The sequence below is a fragment of the Barbatula barbatula genome (assembly GCF_947034865.1).
Source record: "Barbatula barbatula genome assembly, chromosome: 20".
Classification (NCBI taxonomy): domain Eukaryota; kingdom Metazoa; phylum Chordata; class Actinopteri; order Cypriniformes; family Nemacheilidae; genus Barbatula; species Barbatula barbatula.
This window is the reverse complement of record NC_136783.1, coordinates 16,733,670-16,757,022: the sequence shown is the minus strand read 5'-3', so window position 1 is coordinate 16,757,022 and position 23,353 is coordinate 16,733,670. Positions and strand designations below refer to the sequence as shown.

Below are 23,353 nucleotides of genomic sequence, written 5' to 3'. Positions count from 1 at the left end.
GTGATCGAGGAGAAACTTATGGTGGCTGTCGCAGGTTAATTGAAGGTCAGAGTGAGTACCCTCTACTTGTACATGTTTTAAAGTTTCTGCTTACTAGTAAACAGCAACTAGATTATCACTCTGTCTATCTATACTCCTTGACTGACAGCACAGTTGGGGCTGGGAATCGATTCCAAAAATAATCGATTCCAAAAATAATCGATTCCAAGGCGTTGAGAATCGAGAGTTGATTCCGAAGGTTGGAATCGATTCCATTAAAGGAGAGCCTTCATAAGCACAAGCCCCGCCCCTTTGTTGATGTCATTGGTCAACTAAATCACATTAGTTTCTTGTCTAAAACAGTACATTACAAAAAATCTGATGGATGAAGTCTAGAGCTGTGGAATGACATAAAATATTCTGCATCCATAAAAGAAAATGCTTTGTTTGCACTAGGGCTGTAGTCAACCAAAGAAATGCTTAGTCGACCAAAGTCCTGTCCTGCGCAGCGATCAGTCGACTAAAAAAAAAAAAAAAAAAAAAAAAAAAAGACGCGATGTTTTGCATTTTGATTGAACATTTATTAAACAATCGTCATAGAACATTTATAAAACAACAACGAAAAGACATCAATAATACATACAACTATAATAATAATACAATTCTTTGAAAATTAAGTGATTTTTTTTAAATAGCAGAAATTAAAGTATTTAAAGTTGGGGATGAAACATAGGCTAAAAAAAATAGGCAACTGGTCGACCAATGAGAATGTCAGTCGACCAAGACGGCATCGACCGATTAGTCGACTAAACGACTAAAGTTGACAGCCCTAGTTTGCACACACAATGCCGATAAAATTTCATGTATCCACACATTTAAGAAATCATATAAGCACGTTTGCTTTTCAGACGAACTGTAAACGGATAGTCTTCTCTTACTCTCTACAGATGAGCTAAATTTGTGTGTGAAGAGAATAACATGTATATAAAGCACAACATATTTACTTGTACGTTTGTTTAAAGCTGGACTAAACTTTTTCAACACCCGCTGCACTACTTGCATTTATTAATAGGCAGAGTATTCTTACATATTTTAAATACAATTTACTGATTTTCTGTGTACACAATAACTTTAATAATCTAATTTAGAATAAGTGAAATTAAATGTTTTAATGATATTATTAATGATACATTGGAATTGCAGGACAAGATCAACATATTTGGTAAAGGTTTTTGTTATAAACAATAAGCAATGAATAGATGTAAAAAGTGACAGCTTAGAAAATTATAATGCATTAAAAATGTGTATAAACAGGGAGTATCTGTAGTAAAACAGGGAATTGAGCAGGAATCGAAAACAGCAGCTAGGAATCAATTCTTGGAATCGATTCTTTTGATTCCCATCCAGGAATTGGAATCGACTCCAAATAAATCTGAATCAGACAGCCCTAAGTACAGTTGTTTCGGTCGTTGCCTAACAACACTTAAAAAACGCTGCATGCTGCTCTTTTTAAAAAAGCCAACAGAAAGAGCAGCACAGCGCGCCTCTCGTTTTTAAACATGAAAGTAAGTTCTGTATATATGCTGCCTTTTTTAGCATTTTATTTTGCCTATTTTCTCTTTTGTGTTACATTAACGCCATTTAATAAACTTTTGAGAATTGACAAAGATTTAAGTGACACTGTCAGAACAGTTTACCTTCACGCAAATAAGCACTAATCTACTAATAAGAGTGAAAACCGAAAAACTCATATGAACTGTCATCTAATGCAGATTAGCAACTTCGTTACAGACGTTTAACCGCTGAGTGCGAGCGACCCTACAATGTCTAGCAATATTCTGTAAACCATTGCTGACAGAGTAAGAGTTTTTTGTTTCATACAGCGCGCTGTATTGCAGAGCTGGCGAGAGCCAACACCGCAGAGAAAGCTCAATATTGGCAAATGAGTTAAGACACAAACCTTCATTTTAAATAATTGTATCACTACACTCAGGTAGAAATGAAAATTTTTTCAAAGCCATTGTCCATTAATTAAGACTTTACGAGTCAACTCGTGCTTCGATTGGATTCATTTATTAAACAGCTTTGTGCCAACTGTGATAACACCCTACACCCTTGATACTTCAAGCAATTTACTTTGCGAGAACTGAAAGGCCCCGGCAACATTTATTAATTCAGACGTTCAAGCTGCATCTCTAACCTGTTTTATGAAAAGCACAATTTGTAAAGCATACAAGTTAGTACATGTGGTTGTTCATTCGAAGCGGTTACTGTGCAAAACTAGCCATTGATAACTGGTCAAAAGTGCTGTTGAACTATCTGAAATGGGAGGTTACAACGACGTTAACCTCAGTGACATCATTACCTTGTTGTTCATAAAGGCCTTGAGACACTGAATGACTTTGTGCTGATTCTTCTTGTCCAACTTTTCTTGGCTGAGGAAAAATGATAAAAAATGAATGAGTAACGAGCAGACTAGTTAACACCTAAAACGTGTTTATGCTTAAGAAATGTGGATGATGCCTCACTGTTTTTTGAGCACAAGCCTCTCCAGAGTATCAAGCAGGTGGCCCAATCCCTCATGGCCAAAACTCTGCACCCAGCTGTAAAATGACAAAGAATAAATGAATAAATTAAAGTACATGTAATGACAAACATCTTGTGTTAGCATGTATGAGAAAGAGCGTGCCCAACAATGTGCCAAGTGGACATTAGATATTATACTCAAGTTATGGTTTAAATGTCCAAAATACGTTTTGAGCTACAATACTGCATGTTTATTTTGCTGGTTCACACCATTAGCTCTCTCTATAGAATCACAACATCTAAATCCTCTACCCAAAATTACCAAAATAAACCACTTTGCACACCATACCAGAACAAAAAACATGCAAGAGTCAATAATGTTTATCAGAGTTGTGTTTGTCAGGGCCCATTTAACGTCAGTAGTTTTCACCTTCTCCAACAGATTAAGCTCTCCCCTTGGAGCTAGAAGTGAAAGGCATTGCTAATGGAGCAAAGATGTTTATTTTAATTCCATTCAGACACAATCTCCCGCTCCACATCTCCATTGATTTGGCCTCTATTGTCTGCGGGAATTGCCAATAAGCAGGAAATGTAACTCTCCAATAACGGGAGGGGAAGTGTGTCGAGCGAGGCATTGATTAATAATGAGGGAATTCAATAAGCATAAACAAACCGATTAACCCATTGTGTGTAATAAAGCAGGTTGCAGAGTTCATTCAATTACAAATCGCAGTCTTTAACAGATGTTTCTGCAAACATATCCACTATAATCGCAAGGGCAAAAAACAGCTCTGAACTTTTGTTAACTTAAAGATATAGGTTTTTTCATATGTGTACAGAGAAATGACTCAGGCACTTTTAATGTATTTAATGTTTATCCACAGCAAGTACGTGTAAATTGTTTCTGCCACTTTGTGCAACATTTCAGGTTTAAATGTATGCATATATATTTGTCTGCAAATGAATAAATATATAAATATGAAAAAAAGCTACTCACTTAAAGGAGTCAAGCCTGACTCTTTCATCGAAACATGATAAACATGAATGCATTCGCACTGAAAAAAATTAATTTTAACCAAGATGTAATTCAGTGTACTCAAGTCCATGTGAGTTAAATTGGCAGTTAAGCCCACCTGCCAAAAGTCACACAGGTGAGAAAACAGGAAAACCTTATCTGTCTTTCTCTGTGATCACATGCTTTATACTACACTAGCTAAAAAAAACTATCAGAGCTATGAACTGTTGAACATGTCAGTCGTGGTGGGCCGTGAGGAGTGTGGTCTCCCTGAACTGTGTGAAATTGCCTCAGTGTAAGTGTAGAAGAGCGGTGAGCATCAATAGGCAATTTTCAGAGAGACTGTGTCAAGAGGCGTGGGTGTGCTTCCAAGGCTATATTACAACAGAAATTGACCACAACCCAGAAACTGGAAACTAAGGAGGACTGAAGAAGAGAGAAGAGTGAGAGGAAAGAAAGATAATGGTGTTTAAAGGGAAACGGAGAGCAACACAGATATGGTTTTCTGTCCTTCAAGATTCGATGGGACCCAACGGATGTGCTCTCACAGCTGAGTTGAGGCACGACTGATATTGCTCAACTGAAATAGCTTTCTCTCCAACCAAAAAGCTTGTGTCAAAGGGACTCGAAATAAAAGGTAAAACAGAATTTTAGTAGTGCAAGAAACATAGGATCTTGTTGTTCATGATACAGAAGCACATTGTGAGCTTGGGACTAAAATCTGTGAAACAAGTGGCCTGTTGGAGAGTGATGCAATACTTGGTCATATTCAGTATTTTAAGCAGCACTGACATATACTGTCCAATAGACATACAATCAACATGGTTTTAGCATCAACATGCTAAAAAAGGAGAGCCAAAAAGCTTGAAATAGAGCCTAATGAAGGTATATTCGGTCCATTCGATTTTCGTAAACTGCAATATCACACACACACAGTTTTCCCCTAAACGTAGATGCACTGTACAAGGACTAAAACACTAAAAAGTCCTGCAAATATCAACATAAATGGAAGCAAGCCAAAGCTGAAACACTGGGCCGTAGGAAGCAACAATGTGAGACCTGAAACCAATACTATTGTCTGAACCACTATGGCCTACATATACTGTAGATCTTCATACTTCACTTGCATTTTTTTCACACACACATTTTTTATTTCGTTCCCTTCACAAACTTCTCTTTGCTTTAGCCACTCCAAAGGGATCGTAATGATTTCCAGTACATGGGGTCTCTTGGGTGTACGCAGACAGAATAAGGCTCTCTGAACATATTTAACTGGTAGTCGTAGAGAGGCGTGAAAGGAAGATGAAATCTCGGCCAGTCTTTTAGGTATTGCGGCTGATTGCAATGGGAGTTGAGGGCTCAGGCCCCCTAAGAGACGGTTAATCACATCTCACCACAGAGGTAAATGTACCACAGTAACAATAATCAGCAGAAAGTGGAGTAATATGTGGCTGCATACAAAAAAGTCATAGTTTATTTCATTTCACAGCTTTTCCCCTGTTCCTATTGATCAGAGAATCTGCCATTGGCCCGGAATGAGGCTTCCCACTGGGAGGAGAGGAGAAGGAAACAAATGATCATGACAAAAAGAGAGGGAGAGAAAAAGCAGGAGGTGAAGAAAAAGAAGGCGGATGGAGTTGATAAGATAGCGACAGCGCAAAGGTGAAAGATGAGAAAACACAATAGAAAAAGTAGAGTTATGAACAAAATCAAAGCAGGATTACAGAGACCGCAAGAAGCTGAAGAGATAGTGCAGAAGGTACGAGGGCGACACAGAGAAAGAGCAAGTGGAAGAAAGACTGAAGAAAGAGAGAGCAAGAGGCATTGCAATGTCTAGTCCTATAAAAATTCAGCCCTCGTCCAATTCTAATCAACAAGCCGCATGCCTCCAAGCATCCACTAATCAAATCCTAGCATGTATGCCTGTGTGAATTTTCAAGGTGAAGCAAAAGGGGGGCTCACCCTGAATTGAATTTGTCAAATCGGAGTGGAGTGCAGAAAACAGAGACGGGGAGTGCAGAAGTCCATCAACAAAATTCATTCACTGATGGTATTCGAGCTCGTGTCTAAATCAAAATGACGACAATGATGATGGATGTCATGGATAAAATGAACTGTTAGTTTAGGTGAATATAAAAGGCCACGAACGTGTCACAACATTTAAATGAGACGTAAATTAAACACCGAATCGGTTTCGGACGGAAATGTGCACTTAGACACAGCATATCCTGCAAGCAGAATTCATCACATTCGTGCGGTGGTTTGTTCTTTTTATGGAATTATTAGGAATGTGATTGGACACATGTCTGTAATTGAAAAATCAGGATGGAGGGATTGTCAACCGGAGCGAATTTCTGGCAAAATGGCACAATCATGTTCTTTCTCGGGAATGTGGAAATGGATATGCGCAATGAAATGCAGGATGAGAGGAAGAACGACAAAGATGAGTGAAATGGTGGAAACAAAAACAGAGAGAGAAGAGACAGAAATAAGAGGCCCAAAACACATGAGAGATAGAGAGATATGCAACAAAATAAAAAAAGCGCATTATGTTTAAAATGATGGACGATCACACAGAACGCATGTTTCATGTTCGAAAATGTCTGTGCACGCAATGATTTTAAGTTGCTAGGCAACAACCGAAACAGCTGTACTGTCAGTCGAGGAATATTTGGTTGTTAAGTGGCAAATACCCTTTCTGGGTCCAAGCATCTATTCATTTCAAGCATGGCTACAGCTGAAACAGATATTAATGAGCACCGTTTACTTACATCGCATATTTAAGCGGAGCATTTATTAACTCACAGTAAACACCACAGTCTTCAGCCTTATGGAATCTCCGACATCAATATTTGTATAAATTATGAAAAATGAGTCACTGACTGGCCATGTGGGATTTGTTCAGAATATAAAGGTTAGGATCGTTTCTGATAGTTTTACAGCTCGTCATGAGCGTATATTAGCATTTTTTGTTGTTTGCCTATGGCATCTTATTGAGCGTTTGGACCCGGAAACAGTATATGACCTTCCATATATGGTGGAACGGGACGTCAAACTAAACAACGGAATAGCGCGATCTCTCTAGTTGCGGTTAACGTACGTGTTTTAAGGTCCGTGCTAATATGACAAAGTAAAAAATTCAAGATTAAATAAAATGTGCACTGACAAATCTGTAAGCAATTCAATCAAAGTTGAAGTGACCAAGTATAACACCCCAGAAGACATTTCGGACTGAAAAATGAACATCTCTGAAAGTGTTTCACAGAAAATTAGAAACAGTAATGCTTGCTAACACCACCTGGTATCTGAGGAAATTAAAAACCAAGGCAACCTGATATCTTGAATTGGCAGAGAAGTTGCTGTGATGAACAAAAATAGCGCCAAAGTTGCGATTTCAATCCCCCCAGCATATATCAAAAACAGATTTTCATTCCCTTCTTATTTAGCAACAGTCTATATATGCAGACATTAATGTGAGGGCCTGACACTGACAAGCTAAAGAATGAAGCTCTAACGTCAAAAGAAAAATTCTATTTCTCCCCGTTTCCTGGAAGCATGGGGCACAGGCAAGCAGATGATACCATGTGGGCCAAACTTCGGGTCCTGACAAGAGCTCATTGAAATGCATAACTTTCACGTAAGAAGCCACATTCTCCCATCATCAGCAGGTAAATGCCAGAGGAGAGGAATAACCAGTCAAAGCATGGCAGAAATTATTCCATCTAAAAAAGCAAAGGTGGCTCCCATCAAACCAACAGGACACCAATTCCTGTCATCGTGGTACGACAGAGAGTCTCAGTTAGTGCTAGAATGAGGAAGAGAAAAAGCGACATTAGACTTGCCATCATCCCACATGCACACTCACATTCTCACACATTGTTAGTGGCAGGGAATTAAGCAAAAATCATTCAACAAACCTGTTATCAGCATCACAAGTGGAATCTCATCGCTAAAAATGTGCAAGAACTGAGCATCCAAGTTTGGCCTTCTTACTAGAATTGTTTCCCATTTTCTTCCTTCCTACTCGGACATCAGGGATGCGCCTGATATGTTCGGCCCAAGAAAGGCAATCATTACCAGGCCTTTATGTTTCAGTATGCCTGGCATCAAATAACCTCTCCCTTCTCTCCTCCATTCTTCTTTCCCCCTATCACCTCCCACGAAGAAGTGTTCGATTACAAAAGGGAACATCTAGATGGACGCTCATGTCTGAATAACAATATTCATCAACCCTCAAGTGGTGGCAGAGACTGTGGTCTTAAACAAAAGGCAGAACACTTTACCACCGCAGGAGACTCCAATCAAGAGAGGCAGCGTTGAGAGCAATGTCCCACTGCTCATAATCACATAAAGTGGCACATTCGTTCTGGGGAAAACATGATGAAAATAAGTATGAGACGGGGTCGCTTGTTTTTAGTTTACCCTTTTTCAATGTCTCTATTCTCTTAGCTCACTTTCTTGCTCTTTTATCTTCTCTCTGCTCTTTTGTTTCATTCTCAGTTTCTTTCATACAAAGTTAAGGTCAGGTCCCAATATGCCAGTAGCTTGTTTGACTGATTAACTTAACTGATCTTTAAAGACAAGGCCTGTTAAAGAGAGACAGAAAAAATTAAGCAAAATTGAGCAGTTGAAATGAGACGTTTGACCCATTTTTCAGTACATATCCACCAATTCTGGCATAAACTTCTCCTTTAGAGCTCTTCTGTGCCCCTTAATATTCCTCAATTGTTCATGCTGTATTTTCATTTACGAGACTCCGGATTTGAAAGATCCCTCAGAAGAAAGCAGCTGGCCCCCTATGAAGGCTCTAATGCAGAGGACTGGTGCACAGAAGACACAAAAAAGGAACAACTGAAAGCCTGCTTGATGCAAAAATGTGAGAGTTTAAATCTCTCTCATTTTGCTTAGATCCCGAAAGCAACCCTTCCTGTTCATTAGCAGCCAATAGCACCCTCCTACACCCTTAACCCACCAGCCCCTTCAAACACTTGCTAACACTCTCTTTTCTATTTCTATCTTTCACACTCCCATGTCTTTTTGAAGACATTATAGACATCAATTAAAATATCTGATGCAAACTTAAAGCAATGTTACCGCATTCAAACTGACCTCTCAAATCACTGCAATATGCAGGACACCTGTACACAGACATTACATAAATATAACAGTGTTGAGTAAATGAAGAAGAGAAGTTACCAAGTGATAAACAATAAGTATTCAAAGAGAATACACGTCAGTCTTGCTGCACAAAACGTCGCAGGAGAAACACATGGGCGATCAAACACTTTTTTGAGTGATAAGCAACGTAAGAGAGGAGCGGGTACGCTGTTTCTCTCTCGCTCTCTTATAGCTGAGCATTAAAAACACTGGAAAACAAATTCATCATCCCATTCCCAGGAAACAAAAACAGTCATAAATCACAGAGAAAAATGAGGCGTCTTATCTGGCTAACTTCACGGGTAAGGTAGCTTGACTTCCCTTCTCCCTCTGGAGTCTCTACCCCAAGGCTGCATTACCCATGTTAACGTTACGCTGGGTCGGAGCCGCAGTGAGACAAAAATAAAACATTAACTCCAAAGTCCTGCAGCGCCCCCAGGTCTTACACATTCGTCTCGGCCTATTTTCCCATATCCTCCACAAATGAGAGAGTCTCCGCTGCTCTGAGGAGACATCAAAACCTAGATAATGAAGTAGGTGGAAATGATAAGCAGGAATATATTTATGTGTGCATGATTTATTATTGTCCAATTCATAGCCAAAGAAAATAAAGGTAATGTCAATAGCTAACGGAGACTGGAAAAGGTTTTTGCTGACCAATGGGCAATGGGTTTTAGGATTCAATTTTCACTCCTAAAATAATGAAAAAATGTCATCTCAATATCATTATCTCCTGTCCATTTATTTATGTATTTGTCCGTGTTAAAAAAGAAAGCTGTGAATAAGCAGGATGTACAATTATTCTTACAAAAAAAACGTCTTTTAAGAGAAGCTGTCAAAGAAATGTCCTTCTACATCTATGAGCGCCATTCATACCACAGTAAGGTAATAAAATAAATATCTACGGACTGTACGAAATGAAGTTGGAATACCTTAGCTGGTGTTTAAAGTGTAAAATGGTAAAACAAATAGTTTGCTATCTAAGCTCCAAGAAGAAGCATTTCTGAATCGGCTAACAGTCATGTCTCCATTACCAGAATTAAACCGCAGGGCTTGATGTGTCTGCACTGTGGATATAGTGCTGATATCGGGTATAAAAAGCCTTTTGAAACAGCCTGCCTCATCAGGTAATGCCAGTCTAGAAATTAAATGAAGTAATAGATAAAAGATTGCAGCTTTATTGGACCATTTAAAAGGAGGGGAATTAACTACCAAGAGGTATTAACAGAAAATCATATCTATATCATTCTCCCTCCAACTTCTCAACCATTGCTCTACACAATTCAGTCTCGCTCTCATTCTCTGTGCCCTTGTTTTGACTGCACATGAATGCATTAATCTAAATGACCTATATTTGTTTCTCCACTTGTGGTAAGGAGGTTCCATTTCAGGGGTTTCTACTTCCAGGTATATTATAACTACGGTGGCCGGTAAGTGCAAAACACAAAAAAAATCTAAATGACTAATCTGAAAACACAATATCAAATCTAAAAACAAAATTGCAAATCATAAAACACAACAACAATTCGGGAAACAAAATAAGTCAGAAAACAAAACGACAAATCAGTCAAACCGGAAAAGGTAGTTACTTTGTTGGAATGGGATAGCTACTGCTGATTGGACAAAACTCCTGTCAATCAAGATATCCAGGACGCTCAATATTACTACGAGTCTGATTCAAAGCTTTTGTTGCTTATCTTTTACACATTCATAAATACTGTATTTACCACTGTACCTACATCGACAATGTTTTGCAATGCTAATGCAAAATTTGCGCTAATAACCTGAAACAAACCATTGCAAAAAAATTTACAAATTACTCAACAAGATGGCATTAAATTAAAGTCTTATTGAGCAAATCATCTTAGACTTTTATACGTGCGTGTTTGTTTCCTCCAGCATCAGAAGAAAAAACACACAAAACAAAAACAACAAAAAAGTGATAACTCAAGGTTCAAAGCATCACATAACTAGCAAATTCATATTACAAACTGCTAGCTCAATTTCCTGTTTGTCTCCAAAACCAATGCACATTTATAGATAACATTACTATCTGTCTGCAATCTTAACCATGGGCCATTTGTCAAGTGGCAGACAAAAAACAAACCTCTTTTTTTCTTATCCAGTGCCTTCTTAACTCAAAATATTCGGATTCATATTTTATTAATACACGGCACACATCCTTATAATCCATGTTCAATTAATCTTTGAAAAAAAACTTTGAAAGATGAAAATGAGAGGGAGGAATAGAGAGTCTGAGAATGTAGTGAGTGGCATGAAAGTATTCTACAGTAGTAGAAATCTTCATGACAGCTGCACAGGGAAAGCACGGTATAGAAATGAAGGAAAATAAAAACGCCCGTGCACACAAACTAGCCTAAACTTTTGATTTCTACAGTGTCTCTTTGCTTCAGCCAGTTATTTCCAAAGGCGTTAATACTAAAATCAACCCAATATTTTTATCCTTAGTCAATTATGCACCCATAGACACACTGACATGTTAGAGTTGAGTTACAGGAGTACAGAGGACTTGTGGGCAACAGCAGAAAGCGAGAGGAAGAGTTGCAGCCAGAAACTCAATAAGCTGACATTTGAATTGCAGGCAAATAAGACCCTAAACAAGACTGAAATGGATGGTTTTGAAATTCAGATTGACAGGGATTTTTGGAGCCGCTGCGAACACCTATCCTACTGCACACTGGGTAGTCTGTACTTTCCATACGAGGGCTTTTATTAGACTAATTTAGCAACACCTGTACGTAAAAGAACGGAGAAGAGATTTGCATCAGAGTGAGAAAACTGAGGGAGAAAAAAATCATGGGAAATGAGAAGCGAAATATAAGCCCTTACTCACCTACAGCCACATTCGCTTTTGAGCATTCAGTAGGCTATTCATAGACTGCCATCCTATTCAAATGCACACAAACCAAAATTAGTCTGAATTTTTATTGCACTTCTGCATATAGACAAATCGATCATGGATACGACTTTCACTTGGCATATAAGACTAGAAAGGCAGAGAACAAAATTGCCAGTGTCGTGAAGAAAAGAAAAACGGACTATGTAATGAGCTTTGTATTTTTTCAGAGGAGCTGCACCATTAAACTTGAAAGAAACTCCTTCCTTCGGCCCTGGAAGTCATCACGCTTTCAAAGAGAAGTACAAAACACACCAGCAGTTCTTAAGCAAAACTAGCTGGGGTAAATTAATTGGTGAAAAATGAAAACTAATTAGTCCTTGAATTTATTCAGCATAGCAGGAAGCAGCACATACGGTCACTTCACTAACACACGAGAGAGAAAACATTTAAAAGAACAAAATCCCCTTGTGAGATGAGTGTAGAAGACACAAACATGAAGCTGTCTTTGAGGCCATTTACACAAGAACGTTTTCTACTAAAACCTGAAAACTTTATGCGTTTTGACTGTTCATTAACAAGGAAAACGTGTTTTGGGGGGACTGAAAACACAGACTTTTGAAAACAGGTCTCAAAGTGCAATTTTTTGAAAACAACTGCATTATCTTTTCCGTGTAAACTCTAAAGGTGGCTTTCTCCAAAAACGATGACGTCATGCGCATGCGTATTACGTGTTCAGTCTGTATGCGCCAGTATTCCCCAAACAATAATGGGAACTCCATGCTGAATGTTTGTGCCGCGTAAAATACTTACTATAATTTTTCCCCAGTAAAAATTGGATTAACTGCACCACTACAACCAGCGGAGACAGTTTATTTTTAATTTACATAATTTATATGCACACTGTTATAAACATACATACACTCCGGCAAAGTGTTTTAAAAGTGCTTTTTAGATTTAGATCTTTATAGCGCAAAAGCACCATACACAGGCCTGGCATGCATAATACATAATTTTTAATTCGGTTTCCAGGATTCATGTTAAAGCACATGTGTGTACATGAAACTTTTAAAAAATGCAAGGTAATCGGGTAAACAAATTGTTCCTCGATAGATTTGAACAATAAGTGCCCTGTTCATTTAGTAAATGGTCTGGATTCTTCTAGCACTATTTCTGATTTTGCATTATACACACACACACACACACACACACACACACACACACACAAAAGAGAAGACGAGGGGTTGATGTACAATACTTTTTTATATATGCAACCTCATACGCAAACACACGCCCAGGGCTAGGAAGAGCAGAAAGCTATGCCTGTGGTAAAGAGCAAAAAGTGGAGAAAAATGTTTTAAAGCACTAAAAGTGCCAGCGGGGGAGACCAAAGAGGGATCAAACACACCTAGACCAACACACTTGCAGTTGCATACACTGAACTCAATATACCAATTACTTTGTATCACATAAAAAATAAAAAAAACATTATATCTTTTTTAAGAAATACAGCACAAACAATATTTGCCAACAAGTACACACACAGCAGGCTACCCATAAAGAGCAGGAGTTAGCCATACAGACACATTCATGCATACTTATGAATGCATACATAAAAGCACAGGGTGATGCTACAGCATGCTAGGAGATGCTAATGCATTCACCTGCGCTCTCATGCTCTGCCTTGCGCTCTAATGCTCTGCCTTGCCCTCTCTTCCTCCTACACTCTCATACCAAACTTTGAAGACTTTAAACAGTTCAGCAGTGCAGACCAACTTACTTTCTAACAGTCTCCGGTTTTCTCCCAGGCCTTTGCAAACAGCATGATCTTTACAGCTCACATCCTCACCCCTGAAAACGGATTCCTTTATTTGTTTATTCTTTTGACTGGACTTCATATTCTATTGTTTTGAATCATCTGCCTCTGCGAATGCCATTTTCTCATCTTCTCAAGTCTACACACACTTTTTTCTCTTGGTTTAATTAAGATTATTAAGCATTTCTGCTTAATAATCTTGCTGCTTCTGATCACACCAACAAATACATCAAACTTCTTAAAAAAAAATTGTATGTGGAAAAGCCATTTGCACCGCTTGATGCAGACTTCAAACTGCAAGACAAAGAATTTGGATTCCAGCACTAGGGACACATTGAAAAGTGCCAACAGCTTGCAAAGAAGATGGAAAGGAGTCCGTGTCATTAGTAATGAATAGAAAGAGTTATCAGCTGAATAAATAGAGTAATGCAGAGATATGATGGCAAAGACGCAAGATCCCACTTCATTGTCCAAATCAGGCGCTTTTATTGGCTGTATGCTGTATGTGTCACAAAGCCAAAGTTCAGAAGTTGACCACTTGGCTCACAGAGTCACTCGAGATTGTGTATCTGACACAATAACAAATCTAAAGCCTTAAACCTGAAGGTCAGTTTTAATACAATATCTAAAACCAATTTCCACCTGTTTGTCAGTGCCATTTATCACCTTCGTTTAATACAATTATGTGCCCTACACAAACGCTTCAGCACAGCAGGAAAGGGAAGAGGGCAGGGGTGATACGCACCGCGTTTGCGTGGATGGGTTTGGTTTTCAGAAAGGGGTAGCCGAGGGTAGAGGGTGTGAGTCTTCTTTGCAGAGAAGTGGGAATTACTTTGGGCAACTCGCGCAACAAGACAAAGTCGGAGAGCAGGGTTGAGAGAGAGAGTGAAAAGGAAAACCTGATAATAGATGCAAAAAACTGCACACAAGTCAAAACAAAAGCTGCTAGCCCAAATCAGGAGTGAGAGATTGGCTGACCCCTAAGATGAGGAGGTGTGGGATCTGCATTCACAAGCAGAAATGGGTCGTGAGGGGCGAGAAAATGGAAAGAAACAACTGATAACCTGAAAGAAAAACGAACAGCACATACAAACATGGCTGCCTGGATATTAGAAAACATCTTGCTCGAAAGAATTTTCATTTAAAGCCTTTTCATATTTGATGAAATGTGATCTGTGTGCTTTATAAAATTAAGGAACAGTTTGCTCAAAAATGTGAGTCCGCTCATCATTTACTCACCCTCAACTTGTATAATTGAGCACCAACATAGTTTTCTTTGCCTAGTATGCTAGTACACTCGATTTCTGTGATATCTTCCAAATATCTTTGTGTTCAGCAAAACAATTACATGTACACAGCTTTGGAACAAGTTGAGGGTGAGTAAATGACAGAATTTTCATTTTTGGGTGAACTGTCTCTTCAAGCTTGTCAAATTTAAATTATTAATATTTAAAGTTCAAGCATGTAATTAATGTTGCTCAGTTGGAATGCTGTTTTTGAAAACATTACAGATCAATTAATCAAATGATAAATACTGATTGGACTCCGTGATGATTTGCAGGAATAATGGTTACCTCTGCCCAGTCAATGATGCTCTTTCCCCTTTCTGAAGGAGAGTTTGATGGGGCATGACAAGCCAAATGCTGGGCCGGTGCTGGAGGGAGAATCACGGGCAGTGTGTCTCTGGAGGGAAACCACTGGCACTTTGAGCTTTGTGGAGAGTCAGAACACAGATTTACTGAGGCAGCGCACTGCCTTCAGCTGCAACAGCACAGCTTGCATGCTCACTGGAGACAGAACCAATGTTTCCAGCAAGAGCTCTAACCAGTACACTATACACCCAGAACTGAAGTGCTCTATACAGGGAGTGGAGAAAATGGAACAACAAATAAATAAGCATTCTGAGTAAGTCTATAACACGCTATTATACAAATTGTTACTGACAGCACAAAGGCATAAAAGCTAATAATGCCATGCCGTACTACACCAAATTTGATTTCACACTCTGCAGTTATGCAATCAATCTAGTTTTGAAAAAAAGAGGAGTGAAAGTGCAGAGACGGGATGGCAACTCAAAACACTCAAAATCATTCCAACCCTGTTTGTGTGCACCATGTAAATAATAATCTCTCACCATTCTTATAACTTAAACATGCTCTGTGTCAGTTTTTTGTTGCATCTTTGATACACCACCAACATGTGGAAATAACAAGCAGATCTGGTTGGCTCCAGTTCGCCACAGCCAAGTGCTCTGCTCTTTATGTAGCAAATGCCCATCACTCAACCATTACATTTATTTGACCCAGAATTCTGACAATCACAAATTTAGTATTCAACCTACAATGTAAATAGAACTGTAGTCCATTAAAAGCGTTAATTTAGCATGAGAAAAATTATTGTCTTCTAGCTCTCTTACCAAAAGACACAAGACTAGAAATCATTCTAACCGCTCATTCTGCTTCACAACTGCGGTCCGGTCAACCACATCTCTCACAACCTTCAAAAAACGAATTAAAACCCATCTCTTCTGTGAATTCTTGTCAGACGAATAAAAACGATTATAATAATAACCCTCTCTTCTCTCAACAGGTTGTGTTGACCTGAACTCTTTGCAAGTCGCTTTGGATAAAAGCGTCTGCTAAATGACTAAATATAATGTATATGTAGAAATAAAGAAATATACAGGGAAAAATTCTATCAAAATAGTGACAAAGAGTGTGAATTCACTTTTTAAGTAGAAGAAGGGTTCCTGACATTTTGAGAAGCCTAAATAGGTTAAAAGGGCCATTAATCAAAAAGTACTGAACATTTTTATTATCAGGCTAAGTCATCTGGATTTTACTCATTAGTCTGCAGAAAACCCAGCAGGTTTTAAAAAAACATTTTACAGCTTCGCTGTTATACATGTTATGTGTACAATACTAGTAAATCGGCATTAACCTCACACTAACCTTGAAAACATAATAAACAAAAGGTACCTATAATGTCTAATTACACTATAATAAAAGGATACCAAAAATAAAGTGTCACCAAGAATTCAAGTCCTTTTATTCTTCAGTCTTCGGCATCTAAAACATATTCTACTCTAAACACAAATTAGCACATCCATTTTGTAAAATCCTTCAGTTTTTTTTCCACATTTCAACATAAAAAAGTACAGTGTGAGTGTACCATGTGGCCCTATTCATCAGGTGGGAAAACATACTTGCAATACATTTCTTAAATGTTTTTGTACATTTCTTCAATTCTTTGTAGATTTTTGCAAAGATTGAACATTTTGCACATGTCATGTTTTAAACATGACATAAAAAATGCATTCTACCTCCCCTGCACAAAGTCCTTGCTTTTATTCAAAATATATTGGTAGACAACAAATGTTTTTTTGAGTCATTAAAATTCTTCCCAATTCACTGTCACTCTTCTGAAGTCTGCATCTTGCACATTTTCACCTTAAATGGAGAGAACAACTAACAGGCCTTTCAGAAAGCATGGTAGATGGAAAGAGAGAACGGAGAATGAAGCAAAGAGTAGGCCAGTACAAGAAAAACTTGTCAGATGGGCTGCCAGAGAACTGGCAGCCCATTTTATTGGACCCAAGGGAAATTACATGCTTTATATTCCATCTCCCCACACATGTCGGGACAAGAGCACATCTGTCCAGAGTTTTGACACCAGGATAAAAAGCAAGGGAGAGAAAGGAAGAAAGGAAGGACGTAGGGAAGTAATCACGTCTATTTGCTTCATGTATGCCCCGTCCTCTTTTAGTTTATCCACTCAATATTTAACCAGTCACAGTCAGTGGAACGCAATGAGGCTTGCTATTTCAGAACAGTGTTGGGAGGATGAACTTCTGAACTGGCACAAATAAGGGAAATAGGAGGGGTGATAATCAAATGTCAGTCACAATGCCAGACGCAAATAACAGAACCTTCACTCACTCATCCAATCAGATTCCTCGCCTGAGCAAAGGAGAACATATAGGAATAAATTAAGCCCCCTACATGTCCTTGGTGTGCATACCCTGTACACATGCTCCCTCATCTCACATTCTTCTCATCATATAGAGAACAAGGTAGAGAAAAAGACAGCAAAACACCAGTCAAGCAAAGGACTACGACAAACACAAAACATGTTCTATTACAAAAAACAGACAGAAAGAAAACAGACAAACATACACACATCTACCACTGCAGAGCTGTGACCATTTCAACGTAGAGACAACTTTTGCATTTGAACTAAACTAAGGGAAAAAAAAGGTAGGTTGTCCCATCTTACCATGCATGAAAAACATGAGCAATTGCCATCACAAATTGTTGTCACTACTTCACTTAAATCACTTTGATTGATGTCTTTTAATCTAATCACTAAAATATATCGCAGGTAACAAGCTGCGCTTTAGAGAAAAACATTTTTGAAACATTTTAAAGAAGCATATTTCACAAGATTTTTATCCTTCGACGAGGCAGCAGAAAGTGTGTGCAAATTCCTAAGAATGCATTGTCTTTTCCCTTGACATGAAGGACCTAAAATATCAGCTAACAAAACCAAACACTGGCACATTTTTGTGAGCACAAGTTAACTGCTCAATTTTTGGTGATGAGATGAAAAGCTATTTGTTACCTATCATGTCTTTCCTATTTTTGTGTTTTGTAATTAAAAGGAAGACTCGTAAAAAGGAAGTGTTTAATAATTAACATGCTGCGTTACGCTATTTAAAGGGATAGTTCATTACTCACTCACCATCAGATTCTTCCAAACCCGTTAAATGTATTTGTTCTGCAATACACAAAGAAAGATTTCTAAAAGGATGTCAGTAACCGAACATATATCATCCCTCATTGACTCACAAAATATGTATTTATTTATTACTATGGCGGTTTCAAATGCTTGTCTATTTAAACCACTTAAACATGATCACTGTTTTTAAAAACAATGATGAAATTGTCTTGTAATTGTGCAGTTGAGTTCCACTTTTTCAACTGATGTCACATATTTATATGATTGAAATGATGAATGATGAAACTTTTTCATTTTGGATGAATTATCCACATAATGTAACTCCCGATTAGAGATTGTAAGCCTTTAAAAGGGTGCCACTTTCTTTCAAACACAAACAATAGATAATATATTGATATGTAAAAACCAATACAGAAGTTGTGGCTAGTAATCCAATTTAAAACATTTTCCATAAAGGTAACAGAAATTGATTTATTATCTAAAAACAGGAAGATCTCCATTCATTTGGTGGAACCATAAATCAGTGTGGAAAACCGAAAAGGGGAGAAATAACACACATGGTGGTGGAATAACTATCAATGTGGGCCGATATCAGCCTTGACAGCAAGTGAATTCCAACTTTCAGACGTTACAACTGGGAATTTCTAAGAAGGACCTGTGGGAATCCTAGTTATAATAAAATCCCATATGTACATTTACATTAGGGAATACCAGCAGCTTTTTGTCTCCCTTTTTACTTTTCACTAGAGAACATCATGGTAATTAGGCTACACGGATCATTTATGTTTTTGATTTAAATGATTACTCTTCACATTTCCTCCCCACATTTCCAAATCAACCACCCCACCTTTAAATGAGCAGAGCATCACCTCAAAATCCTGCATCTTAGCACCCAGTAAAACTAGCCATTATTTGCTTTAAGAACGTTTTGTTGAGAGAACAAAAAACCCAAAGTAGGAGTAACTTGTCCTATACACATACAATGATTAAGGCCTGCAGTGTGCTGAGGAAATAAAAAAGCTTTGTGTCATACTGTAGCCAGACAACGCCAAAAAAGAATTTAAAAAAGATTGAATTGCTTGGAGAAGTTTTTAACCTTGCTGGAACAAATGATTAGGCGCCAAGTGTGAGTTATGTTCAGGTCACACTCTACCATGCAAGGTCACCCATTGCTCACAGATTGTGGATCATTCTGACTGTGACGTTCATGGGCAACAGGGAACAGCTGCATGTGCCAGAATGACGTTCAGGATGCTAATAGAAATCATGGCATTTCATGAATTATGCCAATAAACAATGCAATGTTGATGAAAACAGTTTAACACAGACTCTGTTTCTAAAGCATGTTCGTTCTCTCCATTCCCCTGCTCTTCTTCATCATCTAAAATGAGGTTTATTTTGGTGTCCATAGTCTTTGAAATTGGACACACTGCTCAGTGCAGTCTGTCAAATTAACTTTAACTGGCTGTAATAACTTTATCTGCACGTACAGACTGGCTGGCTTCTCTAACCCATTTATCTATTGGATTTTCTGTGATCGGAATTAGGAAAATGTTTCAGATGAAAAGGACACTGGACAAAATGAGTGTCCTAAAACAAGGCACTTAAGATGCATGTAAGGTCAATTTATCTGCAGAAATAAAAAATGTCTTGTTGCGAGCTGCAGAGATGATTTTTTCGTTTAGTCATTTATACATAATGGATGGGCGTCCAGTAGATATAATTTGACAGCATTCTGAAAGATCAATAAAACACTCCGTCTGTGAAAAACATACAACACAATAAAACAAGATTACAGAATAATAAAGAAAAACATTAGCCAAGGACAAAAGCCTGACATCGGTAGTCACAACACCAAGCGCGTTTCCTCTCATAATCAACCTACTCTTTTTCCTGTCATTGTACACCTCCAACCGATGCCTGCAGCATCTAAACTCTGTATGTGAACTGCATTTTAAAAATATAATGCTGTTAAAAAGTGGTCACGAAAAAACTTCAAAAACTGTTTATCAACTTCAGTCTCCTGTAGAGGCCTCTGTCATGTTTGCGCTACAAATGCAGACGAACAGCAGGTGAGCTCATCACGAACAGCATCAAACAATTAAGAGGTGGGAGGGAAAACCTGGGGCAACGCGGCAATCGGTAATACATATTAATGAATGTCAGCATGCAATGCTGCTCTAGCCCCAAATCATAGGGCACGCTGCTGAGTTACATACCATCGGGCAAATGTCACAGATCAGACCTAGTAGGTGGCCGGGTTGGACAGAGCCGTGTTTGTGTATTCAGTTAAATATGTTTCTAAAGTTTGAGGAAAAAGTAAAATTGTTTAAAGATGCCAGGCGGGGATTTGTACATGGACACTACCTGACTGGATTGCTGGTAAGAGACACTCTGAGCGAGTCCAGGCAGGCAAACAGTCTCTCGTCGGTGGCTCCGCCTTTCAGCTCACTTAGAAACTCCTGAGGAGAGATCTGACTGCTGCTCCTCAGACTCCCCTGTAAGTGAGAAAAAGAGATATTAGATGTTAGTGGTTTAATGATCTGGCATCCATTGAAAGAGTTAAACTCAACTGCACAATAACAAGACAATTTCATCATTGTTTTTAAAAAGAGGGATCATGTTTAAGTGATGGATTTGAAAGATTAAATGCCCTCTCATTTGTAAGTCCCTTTAGGTAAGCGCCTGTTAAATAAATAAACATGTAAACAAACGTCCAATGTTGTTTATGCTAGTTTCTAAGTTCTTCAGTAAGTTTGAAAGGATATGAATATAAACAGTTGTAGAATATGTTTCTTTCAGTTTCTTTCAGAGAGCGATTGTTTCACTTCATCAATATATCGCCAAGGGTTGATTTTGTGTGTTGTCTCTTTATCTGCTTTTTGAACTTGGAAATGGCAAAAGTGGATTTGCATTTTGTGAATCATGATTTCAATTTAAAATGTATTTTCTGTTCTAAGAGCATATATATTCTAAAAACAATGTACCCTAAATCGTGGATTGCTTTATAGTGAGAAAATAAATACCATGCTTTAATTTTTACTAAACTAACCCCTTAATAGATCAAGCTTGAGGTTTTGTTAAAAACTTCGACTGTGAATTTAGCAAAATGTACACTAGAACGTCAAATAATAAACAAACAAAACAATACTCTAAAGTAAAAAACTAGTAATATAATAGTATTTGTATGCATTGCATGTAACTACTAAATAATAAAAAACAATGTATTAATAGACATTGCTCTGAGACTCCATATAAAAAACACCTTGATTTTTATCTCATTTTTGCACCTGTGAACAGTTTATGATGTGTTTGTTTTGGGCATCATAATCACGAAAAGACATTTCCCCTCTTCCAATCTGTTTTGAGGTTCCTGCAGAAACTGTGTTAATGAGGTGATTAATTGTGTTATAAATCTTTATCATTTCTCGGAATTAGAAAGAAATTGAGATTGATCAAATTAATTTGTTTGCTTTGTCGCATTCTGACATGCCATCAGGTACACATGCATATACAGAGGTCAGAAGTCTTTCTCTTTGTGCATGTGTAATGATGTGTAACAACCAACACTAAGTATATGATGTTGTCTGCAAGATCTATCCGCATAAAGAATAAAACCGTCTTTCTGTATAACCACATTTATTTTTGTGTATGTGTATGACACAGAGGTATAAACTGCAGTTTATATGGTGTTTTTCCGTACACATGGAAAAGCAGCTCAAACGTACTGAAGACCTCAGGGAAACAGCGTTGGCTGCTTTGAACGCCCAACCAACAGGACCTACACGCGCAAAGGATGAGAGGAATTCAGACTAGAGTCAAAAAGAGAGGAAGGGCAGAAAAAGGCTAGTGGATATTTTTATAGACACAGGCTTTTCTGGCCTGTAGCATGCTGACACTGACCAACTGTAGACAACTCGCTCAGATCAAATACAACCACAGAGTGATGACCTACGTGCCTTTAGCTGTAGTTACACAATTTAACTACAGAGTTTACCACATATTAAAGCAAAAAAAAGAAAAACACTCAAATCAGTCCAACTGACAAGTAACTCAACAGGACATATATTTGGTGTATATTTTGAAATATTTGTAATATTTGTAATGACATAATGTCATTGACATTTAGCCAGGTGTTCCAATCTGGCATCCTGCAACATCACAAAATAAAAAACACAGTTTAAACATTTAACCAAAGTGAAACCATTCGTCTGCTGGCAGAAATGTGCTAATTGTTGAGTTTTCTAGCCATGACACAAACATTGCCAGCAGGAGTCAGCAGCACCAGACTATTACACCGCAGGATCGGCTCAGCCTATCCTTACCCATGGTGCACAGGGCCTATGGGCTGTTGACTTGACCGTCTCCTCCACAGGAGACTGAAGTCTTAATCATCACATACAAGAGGTTCAGCTGTTCCCAGTGAAAGACTCCCCACTTATCCCTTGTTCTCCTATCTTTTCATTTTCTATCCACATCACATATTGCTTCCCGTATCACCACAGTGACTTCTTTTGGCAACCTCGGGGAGCTTTCGTGCCTTGCCCTCCACAAGATGACAGACTACCAAATTGTGGCGGATGTGACTGTTGACATTTTGTGTTTAAAATAAATACAATTACTGAGAGTATAAAGAACTAAAAAATACTTCTGTAAGAAATCGTAAACATTCTCTGGTTTGTTTCCATAGACAGATGTTTTTAACCCTTGTAACTTGAGTCACAAACACTATGCTGTACACAGACCACAAAAGATGCAAGTGGTGGATAAAGGGATGTTCACTTCAACATCAAGTCTACTCTTTCAAATCCATATTATCCAGACAAATCTTGACACATGCAGCAACAACATCTAACAACAAGAGTCCAACATTAAGCTGCCAAGTCATGGTTACAGAGCAGAAGCTCCAATCACCTGGTGGCGTCTTGTGTCACAAATCACAGGAGCAAAGGTAAACATCCTGAAGCATGCCCTGGGTCATGGATCGACCTGTCTGCTTAGCGCTGAGCCCTCAGAGCCTGACAACAGGCCAATTAGATCAACCCTCTGCAAGTTATGACATTAATAAACCATGAAGCCAAGATTCCTTAGGTAATTGTAGCTATCACTCCCCTCAAGGTAGTGTGTGAACCAGATTCTCATTAGTTACCGTGTCATTAGGAAGACGGTTTCATACAAACTGATTTACAGTACACTTATTAAGCTACCAGGGTTAAGTAGTATACCCAAGGGCACAACACCAGTAACTTTTCTATTCCTAGATCAG

The 23,353-nt window shown here is 38.3% G+C and overlaps 1 protein-coding gene across 1 annotated transcript in view; it reads right to left on the bottom strand.

Moving 5' to 3' along the window:
* The window catches only part of diaph3 (diaphanous-related formin 3), a 214,110-nt gene that overhangs the window by 144,626 nt on the left and 46,131 nt on the right, over positions 1 to 23,353 (bottom strand). The window contains exons 5-7 of the mRNA XM_079482660.1: positions 20,455 to 20,585; positions 2,508 to 2,582; positions 2,345 to 2,414 (exon numbers count right to left, since the gene is read on the bottom strand). Coding sequence (XP_079338786.1) covers positions 2,345 to 2,414; positions 2,508 to 2,582; positions 20,455 to 20,585 — 276 coding nt within the window. The remainder of the gene's footprint in view (positions 1 to 2,344; positions 2,415 to 2,507; positions 2,583 to 20,454; positions 20,586 to 23,353) is intronic.